General features: G+C 41.9%; 1 protein-coding gene across 1 annotated transcript in view; it reads right to left on the bottom strand.

Moving 5' to 3' along the window:
- The window catches only part of Prdm5 (PR/SET domain 5), a 169,930-nt gene extending 149,064 nt beyond the window's left edge, over positions 1-20,866 (bottom strand). The window contains exons 1-2 of the mRNA XM_075983930.1: positions 20,644-20,866; positions 7,392-7,475 (exon numbers count right to left, since the gene is read on the bottom strand). Coding sequence (XP_075840045.1) covers positions 7,392-7,475; positions 20,644-20,736 — 177 coding nt within the window. The 5' untranslated portion in view covers positions 20,737-20,866. The remainder of the gene's footprint in view (positions 1-7,391; positions 7,476-20,643) is intronic.
- Between the last annotated feature and the right edge of the window lie 246 nt (positions 20,867-21,112).

The raw sequence follows: 21,112 nt of genomic DNA on the forward strand, positions 1-21,112 counted from the left end.
CATGCTTTTGTTTTTTAATGTTCCCTCAGAAGATCTATCGCTGACAAAAATTCCTCCTCCTGCCAACAGCACAACTGGAAAAGTAGGAACTAGCTGGCAAACCAAATGGATACCAGATGAGGACAAGCAAAAGAGAGAAGGGGAGGGGAAGAGAGAAGGTAGAGGAGGGGAGAAGAAGAGAAAGGGGGAGAGAAGGAAATAGGAGGGAAAAGGAAAGGGAGTAGCCTCAACAGAAGCACCATACATAAGTACATAATGCCAGTCTCAGAAGCCATGTGTTATTAATCCCAGTGTCAGGTATGGGATATCTCCATAGAAATTATTGGCCAGAAAATCCCATGGTATCCTAAAGTAAGACCTACTAGTACCATTCTTCTAAGCTGACCATCAGAACTGATCAGTAAGAGCCTGCTGATGAAAACACATGCATCTTGGTTACAAAACAGTAAAACGATGCTGGAACTATACTAGAAGCTTCCTCCCTGCTGGTTAGCTTTCATAGTGCCAGCAGTTGCTGTGCTGGCAGCTTGAGGAGAAAAGTCAGCAATGGTTTTTCTCACTTTGGACATAGCATGATGTAATATCCACTTTTCCAGCAAACTGGTATAATAGTGGCGCACTGCTATGGAGATAACCAGTTGATTGTTGATTGAATTAGTGCCCTGCTCCACTGGAAGGAATTCATGCCCAGTACTGTGGATCTGGTCAAAGACTGATATTTGGGGTCACACACACTAGAGATGAAATTACTACTTTAGCAGACTAAATGGACATGTTGTCAAGATCCTTTCTAGATATTAATGTTTATGGCCCACACTAGCACTACTTTTTCTTAATCAATAACGCTTGTATTTCCAGTGAACAGCAGTTAATGCAAACATTTATGATTGATCAAGGCAGGGCTAAAAACAAGTGACTGGAGAATTTTCGGCCTTAAATGAGACACCCAAGTCAGTTCTTAAGGCACATTGTAGAAGAAGGGGTAGAAAGAATACAGTCAATGGGAAGTGGGCAATGAGACTCTGTCTTAAGGGCATGGCAAGGCTGTGGCAATCACAAATTCACAGCAGCTATTATTGCCTGCAAAGAGTTGACACAAGACAGTCTATGGTAATAAGGAGCGGCGGCGGGGCTGGGTCCCCAATACCCCAGCCGCCTGCCCGGCTAGCTTTACCCGAAATAATTACACAGACACTGTATTCATTTAAACACCGCTTGGCTCATTTCTACCCAGCCTCTTCTAGGCTAACTCTCGCACCTGGACTAGCCCATTTCTTATCATCTATATAGCACCGGTCTTACCGGGAAGATTCTAGTCTAAGTCCATCCTGGGTCAGAGCTTCATTGCGTGTGTCTGCCTGGGAGCGGGGCTTAGCGTCTCTCTGAAGCGTCTGCTCCGGAGAGGAGAGCTGCGGAGTCTGACCTCACTTCCTCTTCCTCCCAGTGTTCTGTTCTGTTTACTCCTCCCACCTATCTTCTAACCAATGAGGGAGGACCAAGCAGTTTCTTTGTATTTAACCAATGACCTTCCTCCATCATTTCCCCTTTTTCGGTTTAAACAAAAAAAAAAGGCTTTAACTTTAACATAGCAAAATTACATATAACAAAACAGTTATCAAGTAAAAGTTACAATAATCTTTATCATAACTAAGGAAAACTATAATTATAACTAACTATTCTTAACTCCATCAAAGACTCCAGAAAGATACAATAGTACCTAAGCAAACAAGAAAAAACCAACTTTTAAAACTCTAGAAATGACAGAGACATCTCGCTGCCTGGACAGTCACCCAAAGTTCCTCTGTACCGTTGGGGCATCCATCTTCAGACTACAGGCCCATAGTTTGCAGCAGACATTTCCACAAAGCAGGAAATTTCAAAGTCAGTTCAGTCACTATCTGTTGTGTCCTGCAGAATGTCTCGCAGACTCTTTCATGAATCAGGAACCCCGAAAGATCATCTCACCTTAGGCAAGTTCAGTAGTCCTCTCTCTGTGGGTTCTCTGTGTCCAGTTTATGCAATAGTCCAGGCAAGAGCAGTTTCTTGCCCAAATGGCTATCAAACTCCATAAGGATCCTCTTCGATGCCCATCTTCTTCTTGAAGTAGATTGGTGCTGCCAGGAGCAGAGTGTCTCATTGTCATGAAAAGTCCTCAGTTATTAAAACATTAAATGTACTATTCTGTAATCTTTGAAAGACATGAAGAATGTCTATCTAAAATATATCTCTATATATCTAGAAAATCTAACTAACATGACTACAAGCTTTACTGTTATCAATGATTATCCATTAACAACCTATATTTCTTAATTATACAGTACATATTTAAATGTACTACACAATCACAATACCTTAATCAAAATCAGAAACACTTATACATATAACAAAATTGACCTTAAAATCCACACCAATGCAAATTATTCATATCTATATCATTTCCCCCTTTAAATGTAAAAGAACATTTATAAACAATTTTTGGGAATATGGGCGCAGTTATTTCTCTCCAAACTGCTTCCTGCTGAATGGGGGCGTCGTTAATTAGGTCTTTCATGGTATAACCTGTGTGCTAGTTTCATCTCAGTTGGCAGTTGAGCAAAGCAATTTTCTGAAGATGTTCACAGCAAACCTTCAGGAGGACGTGGTCCATCATACCAAATCGGAATAGAAGAAATGAACAGGGTCTCATCCTCGGTGAAAACAAAATAAGAAACTCCTTTCCAAAGCATCATGTCCTTAGACCCAAATTCTGAAATCATACCCTCATGATATCCGTTTTGGTTCCACTTGGCAGCCCATATAATGAAATGTCTCTCTGTACTTAGCTCCTTCACAGTCAAAAATTTTAAAGAAAACACAATAATACAAAGAATCCAGACTCTCTGTGAATTTTCCATTTTTACGTGGCTTTTTTTCTTTATTTCTCTTAATCTCTTAACTATCTGTACTCTGTCTCTTTAAAGACTTTACCTTTTTTTTTAAAAACCATTAACTTTATTCTCTATATTCTTTTTCTTTTCTCTCCCAAGCCTACGTACATTCATCCAACAGTGTGACTCATTTAGTGGTCTGAATCTGTCCTATTGTGAATCTACAATTTTTTACTATCCAGGAGCACTTTTGATTTGCACCTTTAAATCACTAGGCGCTTAAGAATCTAGGCTGTGACATTCCTAGGTTAACTTTTTGCTTTTTGAGCGTATATCTGTAGACCAGGTTGTCTTTGAACTCTCGGAGATCCGCCTGTCTCTGCCTCCCAGGCATTGGGATTAAAGGTGTACACTACTACACCTTGAACTCACAGAGATCTGTTTGTCTCTGCCTTCTAGGCACTGGGATTAAAGGCGTGTGCTACCACACCTTGAAGTCACAGAGGTCTATCTCCCTCTGCCTCCCAAGTGTTGGGATTAAAGGTGTGTACTAGGACACACAACAACTCGCTTCCTTTTTTTGTTTTTTGCTTTAAGAACTTCAACTTTCAGCTTGCATATATTTTTAACACACTTTAAACCATTCAGAAATTTTCTCTGTCTTTGAATCTCTCTTTACTGTTTATCTCTCTTTTTCTGACCACATGAGTCTTTAATTTACCAAGCAATATCAGTAGGACTAAAGGCGTGGCTTTGCCAGCTAGATCCAGTCCATTCCTTAGCTTTTCAGCCTCACGGCTGAGGTGCTGGCTGCAGCCATGTTTATAGCCACACCTCTATGGCGTTTCAAGGTCCCTGACAGCCAGCAAGCTACAACAGATAACACTCAAATCCTCTCTCGGTAGCCGGCCCTCCTGCCTCAAATAGTCAGAGTTTGCCCTGGCAGGACAGCCCAGAAAGCCGGCATTTTTAAACGGCACAGCTTTTTTCCTGCTACGGCTTAAAACCGAAAAGCATGTGTTCAGCTTTTCGTCAACACTGTTTAAGTGTTTTGTGGCAGGACCTCTTAATGAGCTGCAGGGTTTTGCAGCTAAAGCTGAGTCGGGAAAATTTCAAAATGGAGGACGTACCATTGTGCTAGCTCTGGGGCCACCAGGTAGGAGCAGCACTCAGCACTTTAATTCTGAGACTGAGCATGCAGCACAGAAATTCTTTTCATCCAAGTTACGTCCAAATCTGACACACAGAGCACTGCGCAGTCTGAAAACATGTCTCTGTCAGGAATCCACCATGCTCTTCCGCCTGCCTAAGCCTGATTCGGCCATCTGCCCAGGTGCAGGCGGGGAGCGCTGAGAGCCATCAGCACGGTCTCAGAGCACTCTTCTTCCTATCCCAAGCGGGAACAGAAACATCCAGTCCCATAAAATCCATTGAAATGCTTTAAAGCCAGAGTTTGCACTGGCAGCACAGCCCCAAGGAGCTGTGCTTTAAAATGACACAGCGTTTTTTCTGCTGCTGTCGCCGAATCAGGAAATCTCTCTACAGCACGCCACCAACAAACAGCAAAAATCTGTGTTAAACTCTCTCCCTTATTTTTAAGCCTTCTCAGGTTTTTTAAGTGGGTTTAGTCCATCACGTGGGCGCCATTTTTAGTAATATGGAGCGGCGGCTCCATATTACTACAAGAAACTGCTTGGTCCTCCCTCAACAGTCCATCAATATTCAGTCATAGGTGGAGGAGGGGCTCAAGGGCCCATGCCTGTCTAGGAGAGCTAATAGTAGGTGAGGACTGCTGGGCAAGAGAAGTCAGTGTCTCAGTGATATGACCAGTGGTGAGCCATTCACACACCTGTGGATAACTCCAAGGCCCATTCCTTCTCGGGCAGTCATGGTTATATTCAAAAAGATTAGGAAGTAGGATGAAAACCTGGAGAGAGGGAGAAGGGAGAATGGAGTTGAAAGGGGATAAGAGAGCTGACAGATAGGTATGACCAGAATATATTATATAAAATGTAAAACTCTCAACAAATAAATTAGTAATGACAAAGGGAGAAGGGGGAGAAAAGAAGGGAAGGGAAGGATGAGGAGAGAACTAAGTTCAACTTCCCTGGGAGAACCTGAAGCAACCAGTGCTTTATTCTTTACACCTTCCAAACCGTACCTCATTCAAAGCATTAACTACAAAGTAAAATAAAGATGATATATCAGCCACCATGTGACACTTAACATCAACAACAAAATACATCAAATTCTGTGAGTGGCAGAGTAAGAGCACTGGGGGTACTATTGAGTGAAAGCAAAATAGTAAAGACACCAAAGAATCATAGGAGTCAATGATCTGCTGCCAAAACATCACATATAATGGAGAAACAAAGCCCTATGCTTACTTTCTCAAAATTTCCTTTCCAGAGAAAAATTCCAGTCACTATCTGCTTCACAATGCGCTGACTGTGTAGAACACTGGTTTCACCACAAAAATTTCCAGACAACAAACAGCAAAAGCCATTACCAACTTGTTAAATATTACCATTTTTAAGAATTTATAGGCTTTTCTTTGGGTGGTGGGCTGGGGCCCCTTTGTTACATAACATTTAATTTCTGAAAATCTTATGGCAAAAGAATGAACTGCCTATGGAAACATGGTAGAAGCCATAAAAACATCTTAGGTTCCTAAAAATAAAAAATTAAAACAGTCTGCTAAATAACCACAGCATCAAAAACATTTTCCACTTGGATTACAGTACAGGCCACTCCTAGTTTCTGCTCTTGACCCTTGTGCTACAGAAACCTTTTAAAATTCTTTTTCTCACAACTGTAATGTCACCAACACTGTCAGTAATAGTAGGATGCTTATATGTATGCTTTGATTGCAGACAACATGTTATCATGGATTTATATGTCAACAGCTAGTTGCAGTACTACATGAATGAACCAAAGACTAACCTTGATATTCTGTACATTAAGTTCACTTTAAATCAAAGAGATTACCCATCATAATATGTGAGATTCTCACTGGACTGGTCCATTGCTTTAAGAGAATGATGGCAGGTTTCCAAAAGCACACTGCCTTAGACAAATCATTAGCTTTCATCCGAGTTTCCAGCCTGTCGCCTCACCTTCTGTGTTAATTACTTTTCTATTACTGTGATGCTACATCATGATCAAGGCAAATGACAGAAAGAAGGGTTTGGGGTAGAGGGGCTTACAGTTCCAGAAGGAAAGAGTGCATCATGGCAGGGAATCTTGACAGCAGATGGCAGACATAGTAACAAAAACCACTAAAATCTCACATCTTGTACAACAAGCTGAAAGTAGAGAGAAAACTTGAAATCGTACATGGCTTCTAAAACCTTAAATTCCACTATAAGTAACAGACTTCCTTCAGGAGGACACACCTCCTAAGCCTACCCAAACAGTGGCACCAACCTGGAACCAAGTATTCAAACATCTGATCCAATGGGGGTCATTCTCATTTACATCACAGCACCACACGTTTCAGATTCTCACAACTGCATGATTTAAACCTTGAAATAAATCTTTTTATGTGCTACAAGGCAGCCTTAGATGTATGAAACTCTATCTCAAATGCAAACCAATACAAAACAAAAACACATTTTTTGACTTACAACCTCTACCTTTCAACCCATCTACACAAGCTTCAGCTCTTGCCCACCTAATAGAATTCTTGCTGCTGAGGTCTTCGAATTTCCCTTTTGACTATCTCCAAGCCTCTGTTTCCCTAGTTCTAATCCTTAGGCCCTTCTTCTAATCAATACAAGCCAAAAAGTAATTAAAACTAGGATAAGAAATCTGCATAATAAATAAGATACATTCACATATGCAAATCCCACAGAAAAGAAACTTTATATGGTAAAAGCAGTTTACAACACCCTAGTTCCTACATGTACACTCCAAAGGTAAGTATAGCTTAAGTGTGAAGTGTGCATTAAACAAGGAATGTAAAGTTACTTCTATATCATTAGAACAGCAATCTGGAAATAAAGGTTAAAAGAAAAGCCCAATTTCATTTACAAAAATCCAATTCTAAATTCAGTGCATGTTCACTTTGAAATCCAAACATTCTTTACCATTTTGGGGGACAATAGTTAAATTTCAGAGTTCTAAAAGAATTGTGTAGAAGACTATTGCAGCAGTCTAACATTTGTAATGTTGACCTTCATGAAGACATTCCAGGTCTGGCAAGATGACGCCACAGCCCATGCTGCTCTGTCAAGGGTCAGGTTGTTTATCACCACCTGTAACTCCAGCTCCAGAGGATCTGACACCCTCTTCTGGACTCTACAGCCTCCTGCACTCACATGTACACACACACACATACACACACACACACACACACACACACACAGTTTAAAAAATAAATCATTAAAACAATAAAGCAATAAGACGTTTCAGGACATAAAACTCAACTCAGACCAATATTGATTCAATGGCCTTATTTCAGTATCATACCATAGTACCATATAAAGGGGGAAAAATCCCTGATGTTTAACAACCATACCTTACCTCCCACATCAGTCGGTAGTCCATATTTTCATCCAAGTCTTCAGGCATTCGCTTCTCTCCAGCAAAGGGTCCAAATTTTTCACCCTATAGAGCAAAAATTACATTGTAAAAGCATCAATGTAATAATCAGCTACTAAAATAAACCAATTTATCACCTAGAATCTTTTTCATCCACCTCTTCACTTTATAAAATATTAACTATATAAACAAACTACAAAGCTAATACAAAATGTCTCTATGTTTTTCAAATACAGTTTAATCTGCTTTAGTTTAAAAGCTTCAACACACAACACAGAAGTCAACATAAAAGGGTTAAACCTCTCTGCTTTCAAATTCTGACATCTGAAGACCGTACTCTATGTGTCCATCTTCCTCAAAGCCTTTAGCAGGGGTTAAAATGAAAACCACGAGTGTTGCCTGACTTGAGAGACAAGCCCACCAGCCAGAATATCACCTAGTTTCCATAAAAATCATAAATCCATCCTATTTTGCACAAGAAAGAAATATGCTTACCATTCTCAGAGGAAGGCTGTTCATAAATAAAATTTAAATTTGCCTGTCAATCTTTGCAGCAGCTTGGTGGTCATACTTTGAGAAGGTAGTATCAAAATGTGTGCTTTGAAGCCTACTGCATGAGAATCATTAGCGCAGTTGTTACAAATGCTGAGTCCTACACTTTGTTAAAACCTGTCTCTGGAAATCAAATGTAGAGGACAGAATTCTGATGGATACCCTGATGAGAAGCACAAGTAGAGGCCTTATAAACCATAAGAAAAAGATCAAGTGTATAACATGAAGTCCTTATCTGTCACCTGTGTGGCATAGACTCTGAAGTGTATCAACTGTGAGGTGTAGACTGTGAGGTGTAAACTCTGAGTGCACCGACTATGAGGTGTAGACTCTGGGTGTACCGACTGTGAGGTGTAGACTCTGGGTGTACTGACTGTGAGGTGTAGACTCTGGGTGTACTGACTGTGAGGTGTAGACTCTGGGTGTACTGACTGTGAGGTGTAGACTCCGGGTGTACTGACTGTGAGGTGTAGACTCTGAGTGTACCGACTATGAGGTGTAGACTCTGGGTGTACTGACTTGAGGTGTAGATTCTGAGTGTACCAACTGTGAGGTACCAACTGTGAAGTGTAGACTCTGGGTATAGCAGCTGTGAGGTGTAGACTCTGGGTATACCAGCTGTGAGGTGTAGACTCTGAGTGTACCTACTGTGAGGTGTGGATTATGAGTGTACCTACTGTGAGGTGTGGATTATGAGTGTACCGACTGTGAGGTGCAGACTGAGTGTACCGACTGTAAGGTGTAGACTCTGGGTGTACTGGCTGTGAGGTGCAGACTCTGGGTGTACCTACTGTGAGGTGTGGATTATGAGTGTACCGACTGTGAGGTGTGGACTCTGAGTGTAGCAACTGTAAGGTATAGACTCTGGGTGTACCAACTGTAAGGTATAGACTCTGGGTGTACCAACTGTAAGGTATAGACTCTGGGTGTACCAACTGTAAGGTCTAGACTCTGGGTATACTGAATGTGAGGTGTAGAGTCTGGGTACACCAACAGTGAGGTGTAGATTGTGAGGTGCAGACTCCGAGTGCACCGACTGTGAGGTGCAGACTGAGTGTACCGACTGTAAGGTATAGACTCTGAGTTTACCGACTGTGAAGTGCAGACTCTGAGTGTACTGACTGTGAGGTGTAGACTCTGGGTGTACCGACTGTGAGGTGTAGACTCTGTGTGTACTGACTGTGAGGTGTGGACTCTGGGTGTACTGACTGTGAGGTGTAGACTCTGAGTGTACTGACTGTGAGGTGTAGACTCTGAGTGTACTGACTGTGAGGTGTAAACTCTGAGTGTACTGACTGTGAGGTGCAGACTCTGAGTGTACCGACTGTGCGGTGTAGACTCTGGGTGTACTGATTGTGAGGTGTAGACTCTGAGTGTACTGACTGTGAGGTGTAGACTCTGTGTGTACTGACTGTGAGGTGTGGACTCTGAGTGTACAGACTGTGAGGTGTAGACTCTGAGTGTACTGACTGTGAGGTGTGGACTCTGAGTTTACCGACTGTGAAGTGCAGACTCTGAGTGTACTGACTGTGAGGTGTAGACTCTGTGTGTACTGACTGTGAGGTGTGGACTCTGAGTGTACCGACTGTGCGGTGTAGACTCTGGGTGTACTGACTGTGAGGTGTAGACTCTGAGTGTACTGACTGTGAGGTGCAGACTCTGAGTTTACCGACTGTGAAGTGCAGACTCTGAGTGTACTGACTGTGAGGTGTAGACTCTGAGTGTACTGACTGTGAGGTGTAGACTCTGGGTGTACTGACTGTGAGGTGTTGACTCTGAGTGTACTGACTGTGAGGTGTAGACTCTGGGTGTACCGACTGTGAGGTGTAGACTCTGGGTGTACTGACTGTGAGGTGTAGACTCTGAGTGTACTGACTGTGAGGTGTAGACTCTGGGTGTACCGACTGTGAGGTGTAGACTCTGAGTGTACCGACTGTGAGGTGTTGACTCTGAGTGTACTGACTGTGAGGTGCAGACTCTGAGTGTACCGACTATGAGGTGTTGACTCTGAGTGTACTGACTGTGAGGTGCAGACTCTGATTGTACTGACTGTGAGGTGTAGATTCTGAGTGTACTGACTGTGAGGTGTAGACTCTGTGTGTACTGACTGTGAGGTGTAGACTCTGAGTGTACTGACTGTGAGGTGTAGACTCTGTGTGTACTGACTGTGAGGTGTGGACTCTGGGTGTACTGACTGTGAGGTGTAGACTCTGAGTGTACTGACTGTGAGGTGTAGACTCTGTGTGTACTGACTGTGAGGTGTGGACTCTGGGTGTACTGACTGTGAGGTGTAGACTCTGAGTGTACTGACTGTGAGGTGTAGACTCTGAGTGTACTGACTGTGAGGTGTAGACTCTGAGTGTACTGACTGTGAGGTGTGGACTCTGGGTGTACTGACTGTGAGGTGTAGACTCTGAGTGTACTGACTGTGAGGTGAAGACTCTGGGTGTACCGACTGTGAGGTGTAGACTCTGGGTGTACTGACTGTGAGGTGTAGACTCTGGGTGTACTGACTGTGAGGTGTGGACTCTGGGTGTACCGACTGTGAGGTGTAGACTCTGAGTGTACTGACTGTGAGGTGTGGACTCTGAGTGTACTGACTGTGAGGTGCAGACTCTGGGTGTACCAACTGTGAGGTGTGGACTCTGGGTGTACTGACTGAGAGGTGTAGATTCTGAGTGTACCGACTGTGAGGTGTTGACCTTGCTGAGTCAGTTGTGAGGTATGGTCCATAAGTGATAAGTGTGGAAACTTATCAAGCCATATGTAATAAATATTAAGGGACAATTATATTTGTTCATGTGTGTACATGTGTTTTAAGATGTAGTCTCATGTACCCCAAGATGGCCTCCAACTTTACATACCTGTTTATCCAGGTATGTGTGTGTGTGATAGAAGAGATACAACCATTGTAGTATTGAAGAAGACACCGAGAAGCTGTTTTTACTAAAAAGTCCTGTTCCTCTCTTGGGTTTACAAGATAACTAAAACCATAAAGAAAGTCCAGCTTCCCTGTCTTTGCTTTGTGTTTGTACTCTCTTTAGCAGAAAGCATATAGGAACGCTATTGTCCTTAAATTTTGTCTCAACTCACTTTAAACACCAAGAAGAGCGAAACCTGTCTCTGGATGAGGATGCACCTCAGGGGTTAACAGACAAACAAGGTAACAGTCTAAAGAACTACCTTGCAGGACAGATTAGACCTAGAGAATAACAAACTTTAGGACCACACCTCACTAAGATGGTACCATTATGCATGTTTCCTGCCCTCTGTTTAAACCTAAACCCCATGGCAGCAGCCCGAGACAGCCTTGTGTCATTTACACCCCCTTATTCATTCCTCTTGCTAATGTGGCCCATCTTCTCCCTCTGCTTTTTCCCATTACCCCTCTGTAACTTGGTGTGTTGTGGGTGGTAGGCCAAGTCCAGCTTTTTGGAGCTGGAAAGTAAGCTTTTCACCCTAAAAAATTATCCAGAAAGAGTATGTGGTCCCTGATCAGATCTTGGTTCACAAATAAGCAGTTATTAAAAATAAAATTAGAGACAACTGGAATAAAGTGACTATGGGCTGGTATCAAAAGGCATTTGGAAATTACTGTTTTGTCAAACATTAAAATAATATTTGAAGTACTGTGTATTATTTAGTTCATAAATAAACACGTATGTGAAGAAGATGTAAATTATAACTTCAGAACAAATCTGAAGTTGAAGCATATATATCTGAACTAATGATAGTTTTTTCACAGGAGTTTAAAGTCTCCTTTAGAACATGATTATGTCTCACTGTTAAAGTACTGTGCACAAATATGCTTTTATAATATAATTATGCCTCCAGTTCAATGGGAAGATCACCCAATCTCTCCTTGTGAATGTAAGACAGAGTCTAAATGCCCCCTAAATCAGTTCACCTTACTATTAAAACTTTGGCCTTGTTATGAATATTAATGTAACCAGGTTTAAAAAAATCTACCTGGGTGAGAGAACTAATGACCTAAATGAAGACATCCTGTGGGACTATCTCAGAAGTTCTTAATTGAATTGAAGTTAAACTGCAAAGTCTATCCAATGGCTCCATTATTATCTCTTTCTCCCCACCTGGAATCTAGGCACAACTACTATTCACAGTTGCTATTGTAGGCATCAGGGGAAGAAATTCTATGGTGTCCATAACTCTTCATTCTGCACCGTAAGTGTATCATATAAAATACTAGTGAAAGGAGCAGTACAGAGTTGTGAATAAGGGATGGTGGAGGTACACAGAAATGATACACAGATACACAGACAGACATAGACATAGGCATAAGTATAGAGAAATATCACAGCAGAAAGCAGTGTATTTTTTTTCTGCTCCCCTTTCTTACACACTTGATTTTCTCAGCAAAACACCTGTATTAGCATCTACAAGCAACGTGTAACAGTAACGTTGAAAAGAACCAGCATGAGGCTAACAAGAGTTGGAAAGAACCAGAACCAGCATGCGGCTAACAAGCAAGAAGACAGGTAGGAAGAAGGCCTGTGCCAGTCACTGAAAACTAAAGAGTTAGGAAAAGAACTTCAAAGTCAGACATGCAGTAGGCATCTGCCCATGATGTGCCAGAAAGTCCACGGAGGCCAAAGAGTTGACTGATGGGACTCAACAGCCTACTGCCACCTGCAGAACGGACAAAAATTGTCTAAATGAACAAGATCCACTTGCTAGACAGAGTGAAATCAAACTGAAAAAAATAAGACCAAAGTCAGGGTGTTAAGAAAGGCAAACCAACTTGTCTGCAGATGGAACCCACAGCTGCAGAAATACTAAGGGCTAGAGATACAGCTAGTGAGTGAGGACCTACTTTGTATGCTTGAAGGCCTGCCCCATCCCACACAGCAAAAAAGAAAACTAATTATAATAAATAAAAAGATTATGCATGGATTTTCTAATGAAACTTAAAGACATTGAAATACAGAAACTCAAAAGACTTTTTTAATAAAAGCTTACTTGAATGCGGATTGGTTTATAGTGTAGGTGCATGTATGTATGCACATTCCTATGTGTGTGGGTGTACCTGTGTGAGAGCACATACATGTGTGTGCATGTCTGTGAAGGCCAGAGGTTGACAATGGGTGTCTTCCTCAACTGCTTTCCAATTTATTTAGTGAAGGTCTCTCAGGGAATCCAGAGCTCACCAATTTGTCTAGTCCCACTGCCTGCTTGGACCATGGACCCCTATCCCCAGTCTCCCGGACTCTGGATGACAAGTGAATGGCAAAGTCCCAGCTTTTGTATGCAGGCATTGAAGATCTAATTCTACTTTTCTAGTACTTTGTCCATTCATCCATCTGCCCATCACCATTAATGAAAACGTTTAATAATTAAAAAACATGATTTCACAATTGGATATTTTTAGAAAGTGTATTGAAACATGGGGAGAAAGAGGAATCAAATTAAAGACGTATCTCAAAGGAAAACAAAGAGGTGAGATTAAGATTTCTGGAGAATAGTTCAAGGGCAGCTCCAATCTATATAGTTCAGAGGATATTTAAAAAGTAGGTTGGAAGACAGTAACTGGGAAGACAGTTTCGAAAGCTGAAGATAAATCTGCCTCTGTAAATCAAATGGTCTCATTCATTACCACACCAAGTGACTTCAGAGGTACTGTCATGCTCAGCACTCACTCTTGTATCATGAAATCAGAGTCACCTCCATACTAGGTAAGGTGATGTCAGAGGAATTCATTTGTATTAGGTGAACTTGGAGCACTCACTTCTATGTTAAATGACATCAGAGTCACACCTCGTTTGCTAGGTGACGTAAGAGTAATTCACTCCGGACAAAGTGGCATCAGAGCCTAGACAAACTCTAATAAACTCTCTGAACTTTAGAGATAAATCAATAGAGCTGGCAAGATTTCCAGCAGCTAAATTAGAATGTTATCTGTAAGACACAAAGCACCAACCAATATAAACAATCAAATGAGACCTTGAGAAAATGTTCACTAAATATAAAAACAAAGAAAAAACATTGAAAGTCATTTAATCAATTCAAAGTATAAGGAGAGAAACTTTCACACACAGATTCAAACAGAATATTGCATACCTGGTTTAATAAGAAAAACCGCAAAAGTCCATTGATTAAAATGAACCAGGATAAATACTCTGGAACTTAGAGCTGGAATAGCAGTTGAGCACTGGGATCAGAGATGGACACCCTCTAGTAATGGAGAACGATGGTGATACTAGAGAAATACATACAGTAGTGGCCTGCCTCATGAGGTTTCCTCTGAAACCCCTTGACTGGAGGCCATTTCTGATATTTTAGTAAAGAATATGAATGCTCTCTGTCCATGCCCTGAAAACTTGCCCAGGGTTAAATTTGAAAGGACTAATTATTTGGTGGGGGCATACCAAGACAGTATGCTAATGAGTCGGTGGCATGATCATTACTGGTCATGCTTATTCACGTCTACAATGAAAAGATCAAGTAGAGAAAAAGAATACCAAATAGAGCTTAGAGGGAAAAAATAGCCCTAGGAAGATTTATGGTGCCCACTGCATGTGCTGGAAAAGAGGCTGTAGTTGTTAAAAGAGATTAGGACCATTGAGGAGAGACTTGCTCTACATTAGAAGGGAAAGATGGCCTCAGGTCAAGATCCCATCCAATTGAGTCTCTAATTGGTGAAAGGGAAAGGACTAAAAGGTTGCTTATTCCCAGAAAGCAACTGCTTCAATATATCACAGCTACTACTAACAGAAGGCTTAAGGGGAAAGCTAGTGTCTACCCTACAAAGGCAACCCGACATGGCATGGTTATCTATGGAGGAATGGCTTTGGAGATCTACAAAATGCAAGAGTAAGGAGTCAGGGATTCTACCTCTGTGGTTTCAAAGAGCTACTAAGACTAGGTGATGTATAACAAGGGTAAAACCACTTCAAGAAGGTCCTGAGAACACAGGGGGCCCTAAGATGCCATTGCATAAAGGCATGAAGGTTAAGCCTGAGTTTCCATAGAGATAACATGTTGTCAATGATAGAGCCATGAGGTATCTACCAAGAGCTACACACAGGGAGTGGAACCAGCCCAAAAAGAGATGTATATTGCAGGCAGCAGAGCTCGAGGGGATGGAGCCATCTAACCCCTTTGAAACTGAAGTCTTAGGCAGTGGAGCTACAGGATTTGGTGTTTGCTCTGCTGCATTTTGGTCTTGTTTTGGTCCAGTGTTATCTCATTATACCCTAATTATTCTTTTTTATAATAGGAACTTATATTCTCTGATATTGTATGTTGGACATATGTAACTTTTTTTATTTAGCAGGTAGCCACACTTAAGAAGATGCTTTGAGATTCAGAAGAAACTTGAGGCTTTTTGCTTGTTGAACAATGTTGAGACTGTTAATAATATACGAAATCTAACAATGAGTTAAATGCCTTTTGCATCATGAGATGGCCATGAGCCTATATGGCCAGGGAGTGGAAGGTGAGAGTTTGAATTAAAAATATCACCTATAGGCTTGGTATTTGAACACATGGTCTCCAGCTAGTGGCACTGTTTGAGGAAGTGTCAGACCTATAAAAGGTGTAGATATGCTGTAGAAAGTACATGAGGTTTTGAGAATATATAGTCTTATTCCACTTCCAGTTTACTTTCTCTGCTTTCTGTGTGTGTCTCTAAGTCTCCTGCTCGGGTTGCCTGCCAACATTATGGACTCTATCTTTGGAACTGTAGGCCAAAATAAATTCTTTCCATAAGTCGATTTTGTTTTTATCCTCAAAACAAAGAAAAACCAAAACTATAAATATCAATCACAAATGTTTATTTTTACTGTTTAAAATATAATTGGTGAGCCAAAGAAAAAAAAATTGGAAAAAAAACTAAGACATTGAAGTAGAGGCAGATTTATTTGGGAAAAAGAAAGAAGATCACTTGGAGAAGATGGGGGACTAGAAAGGACCACGAGATTGAGTAAGGTCCAAGTATATGGTATCCATTGATGGAAAAAAACACAATAAAACCCATTACTTTACACAATTAACATGGTCTACTAAAAAAGACCACTGATGAAATAATTATATTATCAAAACTCAAAATAGCAAAACTACCTACAGCGCTATTGCTGACCAAGAAAGGTTCAGGACGGACTGCACATATTCTCTTCCTATTTTTGTAAAATAATCTTTGTTTTTGAGTGTATTTGAATCTGCATTTGTAAACTTAACATTTTATGATTACGGGGGGAAAAAAACACCTCTTTGATAGAAAGAGTACACATTGAGTATTCCTGATCTTAACTGTGAGAAGCCAAATGTGTTCTAGTTTCCAGATTTGAGGGAAGGTTACTACGTAGCTACAGATATATAAACAGATAAATATATAAATAAGTTGAGATAAACCCAAATCGAAATAGAGAATTCATATGTTTCATATACACTTTACACATTGTCTGAAAATAATTTCTTTTTTTTATTTTTTTAAATTTATAGAATCATGTATTTTATGTGACCACAATGCAATAAAACACATCAAAGAAATCAAGAAGGAATATTTTTTGAATTCTCAGAAATAAATGAATATGAAGCATACCAAAACCGCCAGAACAAATTAAAAAGAAGCATTGAAAAGGAAATATATAACTCTCAATTCCTACATTTATTTTTTATTCTTTTTTATATTTATTTATTTATTTATTAAAGATTTCTGTCTCTTCCCCGCCACCGCCTCCCATTTCCTTCCCCCTCCTGCAATCAAGTCCCCCTCCCTCGTCAGCCCAAAGAGCAATCAGGGTTCCCTGCCCTGTGGGAAGTCCAAGGACCACCCACCTCCATCCAGGTCTAGTAAGGTGAGCATCCAAACTGCCTAGGCTCCCACAAAGCCAGTACGTGCAGTAGGATCAAAAACCCATTGCCATTGTTCTTGAGTTCTCAGTCGTCCTCACTATCTGCTATGTTCAGCGAGTCCGGTTTTATTAAGCTTCATCAGGCGAGGAAAGGAGACAGAGACCCACATTGGAGCACCAGACAGAAATCTCAAGGTCCAAATCAGGAGCAGAAGGAGAGAGAGCACGAGCAAGGAACTCAGGACCGCAAGGGGTGCACCCACACACTGAGACAATGGGGATGTTCTATTGGGATTTCACCAAGGCCAGCTGGCCTGGGTCTGAAAAAGCCTGGGATAAAACCGGACTCGCTGAACATAGCGGACAATGAGGACTACTGAAGATAATTTCATGCAACCATTAGTATGCCTGGCTATTTGTAGTATGTTCCATGTGTGGTATCATGCAGACTCAAAATGATACAATTTTGGAACATTTCAAATTTCACATTAGAAATGCCCAGCTCATGTGTAGCAGGACCTGAGTTCACGTTCTGAGAACATTAGTGTGGGACAGAGCTTTCCCCAGCATCAGTTCCATCACCTTCAAAGCAGGGTTTGCCACATGGCCTGAGTAAGGACTGAGAAAAGCATTCTTGACTGCTATCTCTGTCATTCACCCTCTGTCTCCAGTGGCAAGGACAGTTCCCATTGCAACAGCTTCATAAATATTTCATTAGTTAAACTCTATTAAATTATAAACAAAACATTTAATTATTACTAGCTGTTATCATCAAAAAAGCAAAATACAAAGTTTAGAAAATGTCAGTTTAAGTTGAGCTATGGTGTACCTTGAAAAATCTGTAAGAGCAGTAAACATAAGGCCTTGATGGGTCCCCATGGCGAGACCTGACTGTATAAACAAGGAGACAGTGTCACTGCAGTGATTCTATTTCCAGACCAGTGAGTTACCATCAGCCATCAGAAAATGAAATACACATCACCTGGCAGTTTCAGCCAGATAAAAATCCTTTGGTCTTAAAGGGGTCACCTTCTAAAACTAATTAGCAAAATACATTATTACACAAAATCTAATCTTTCTATATGAACATGGGCATCATTCTTCTGCTTGCTTTTCTTTTCTCTTTGGGTTTTTTTATTGTTGTTTTTGTTTGGTTGGTTAGTTTGGTTTTGATTATCATGTATTTTCTTCTAAACTGCACACTTTCAACTTTACTTTTTAAATTTTCATTCTATTTTTACAAACTGGGCATTAAAATTATTTTCATTAACATTTTTCATCAGAAAAAAAGTGTCTGACTTATGAAAAACAGGGAGTGACAGCTGGTACAGTGGGAGGCATGGGAACCTGAGAAGCAGCTGTACATCTCTAGGCCTCAGGTGAGCTCACCTTTACCAGGATAATGTGCCAAATAAGGTGTGCTCACTTTTACCACGATAACGTGTCAACTAGAGCACTTATGACGTTCTTTAAAATGTCATTGTTTGGAATGAATTAGTATCTACTCTTTCCTACTTCAAAACACAGTTTCTCTTCCCCAGGTTAAAGGAACACACCCAAGCTTTAATGTATAACTGTTAAATAATCAAGAATCAATGCTACCTGCAAACAAAGTAAAACACTGATCAGTACATTTGCAAGGGGTGTATCATTACAGGGCCAGGACATGATGAAACTCACTCCAATTAGTCATTATGAAGGAAGGAAATGCTTCACAAAGGGGTGAGTGTAGAGAAGTATGAGGTCTCTTTGCAAAAGGAATTCCAAATATATCGGTGGAATGTACAAATAAGACATTTCTTGAAAGATTTCCCCAAACCAATTCTGGACTCTAGTCTCTAAACTTTAAATCCACAGATAACTTGAATTTCAATTATGTTGTAAAACAGGCATATTACACAAGCACACCTATTATAAAAGTATGATACAACATCTATAGTTGTCAACACATGATCCCATGTGGTAAATCCCCAAATCTGTTTAGAAGAACATGTGCATTTTTAAAGGCGGTCCTTAACACAGCTCCAATCACGGCTGTCACCTTCTCAGACCTCCGGAAATGTGTGTGGTCAGGTAAGACTTACATGAGTGACTTGGAAAATAAAAGTTGAGACACAGTAAAACGGGAAAGGCATGTAAGAACATTCAGCCTGATCTTACAAGTCAGCTAAAATCTGTTGGGTGGCTTCAGCTTTGTCCCCCGTATTTATGGGAGGAAAGAGCAGAAGTCGACTAAAAGTCATCAGTGACAATTGTGATTAGATATCTTAGAATGACAACTCTGTCAAAAGTAGTCTAGGTTATTGTAAGCAGTGTTCTGCGTGGTCAGCATGCTAAAAGACTTTCACCTAGGTGAAAAGTCAGTGTTCAGTAAAAGTTCCATTAGCTGCATAAGATGAGTGCCTACCAATGCTGCCTTATTACGACTCAAGATATTGCATCCCACACCAAGCAGTACTCCACCAACACACAGAAACATCAAAAGCAAAGGCACCGTCCAACTACTGAAAAAGACCTGAGTAATAAAGACAAGGACTATGAAATAACTCTTACTTTTGAACAAATGACTTGTGTCCTACTATTCATGAGCAAGAAAGGGTTCCTAATTGTAGTTATACCAGAAACCTTAAAGAAAAGTCCACTTGGGAGTTTTTCAGGCTGTAAGACTAAAATAGAAGTAGACTGTCAACAGTACAAGGGAGTCATTTGATGATGGGTGTATTTGGCTTTGAAGACTGTTGATTTTAACATTTGGTCATTTGGCAACATCTCTCCAATTCATTGCAAAATTAAATGAAGTATTAACTCCTGTGTTTTGTGTGTTTACATTTGAACACCCTCCCAAACAGCCACCGATAAAATGTTAATATTTGTTTTGGTTTTTTCCATCGGGCTCTGGAAACTTCATGTGGGTCAGGCTATGAACCCAGCACTGTCTACTAGTCTTTGCTCTTAGTGTCAGAGGCAGAGACTGGGGTCTCCCTAGGTATCCTCTGAACCTCTGTTTTCCTAAGTATCAAAGCAAAGCCTGGACAGCAGGGGAGAGGGGGTAGGGGAAGAAGATGGGAAGGTGTCAGGGGCAGGGTTATAAGGCATGTTGTTCCATAATAGAGTGTTCTAAAAAGACAGTACACTTTCTATTCAGAAACCATGGGTTTGAAGTCTAATGCATTAGCTTGGCAGGATGTCTAACTTTAGAGATCTTCTGCTCACCTGTTAAATGAGCACTAAGAGTTGGCTCCAGAGTGTGCTGAGCTGGTAAAGACAAATGACACATATGGATAAAGTGCCAAGCATGGGCCCTGCTCAGTGAACCTTGACCCTGCTTACTCTGGGTGCTTCTGTCCTGCCTCTCCTATGGTTCGTTTCACACCTGCTAATCCACCATAGCTCAAGCCACCAAGTTCTAAGGTTGTAAATCAAGATTCGGAGTGCTTAGTATCCTGTCTTCTACATCTCTGCAACATCTGTAGAGCGTCATCACAGAGGGGCAGCCTCTGCTTGCCCTAATCGCAAGCCTCTACAGCTCTGGAAGATGAACCAATGTCAAAAATAAAATTTAAAAAGGGCAAAGAAAATAGGCCGAAGATTCAGATTATCACCCCAGGGTGGCAGTGCGAAAGACCTCCTCTGTGAGATTCCTGGGCCTGTACTGTGCTCCAGGCTGCCCGGGGCCCATGAAGTGAGGGGTAAGACCACACCGACTGTTATGAAGGCAGAGGCCGCCTGGCGCGGGGCTCCGGGAAACGGCGGCCCGGGCGAGCTTCACGCTGCAGCCGCGCAAGGCGACCAGAACGCCCGCTCCCTGTAGGCCCGCACTCCCCGCAGGCCCTGGGACGTGGCGCGGCCTGCGCGGGCCGCTCACCCACCTTGCGCACGCGGCGGGCCGTGTAGAGCCCCATCCCGTCCTGGACCCGGGACGACTTCAGGGCGAACCTGTCTGGTACGTACATGCCCAGCATCCTCCGCCGCTCGGCCGCGCGCCCCGGGCGCCGCACGTGGAGATGGGGTGCGGGCCAGGGGCGGCCGGGAGGAGGAAATGAGCTCTGCTCCCAGAATCCCCACCTCCCTGCTCCGCTCCCCGCGGCCTGGCCCCTCCTTGGCCCGGGCAGGCGCGGCCGGAGCGGCAGGGCGCCCGGGACACCGGGACATGCTGATTGGCCCAAAGTTGGCAGTGGCATCTGGGAGCCCCAAACCCCGAGCCCCCTCCCCCCCAAGCCTCCCGCCCTGCGGATGAGACTGTGGCCACAACAGCCCTCCTCACACCATCTCTGCCTTTGGCAAGGGTGTCTGGAGTCTCCTCAAATACAGAACGAAATGGGCCTTGCATCAGCCTTA

The sequence above is a fragment of the Microtus pennsylvanicus genome, chromosome 8 (genome assembly GCF_037038515.1).
Source record: "Microtus pennsylvanicus isolate mMicPen1 chromosome 8, mMicPen1.hap1, whole genome shotgun sequence".
NCBI classification, from domain to species: Eukaryota; Metazoa; Chordata; class Mammalia; order Rodentia; family Cricetidae; genus Microtus; species Microtus pennsylvanicus.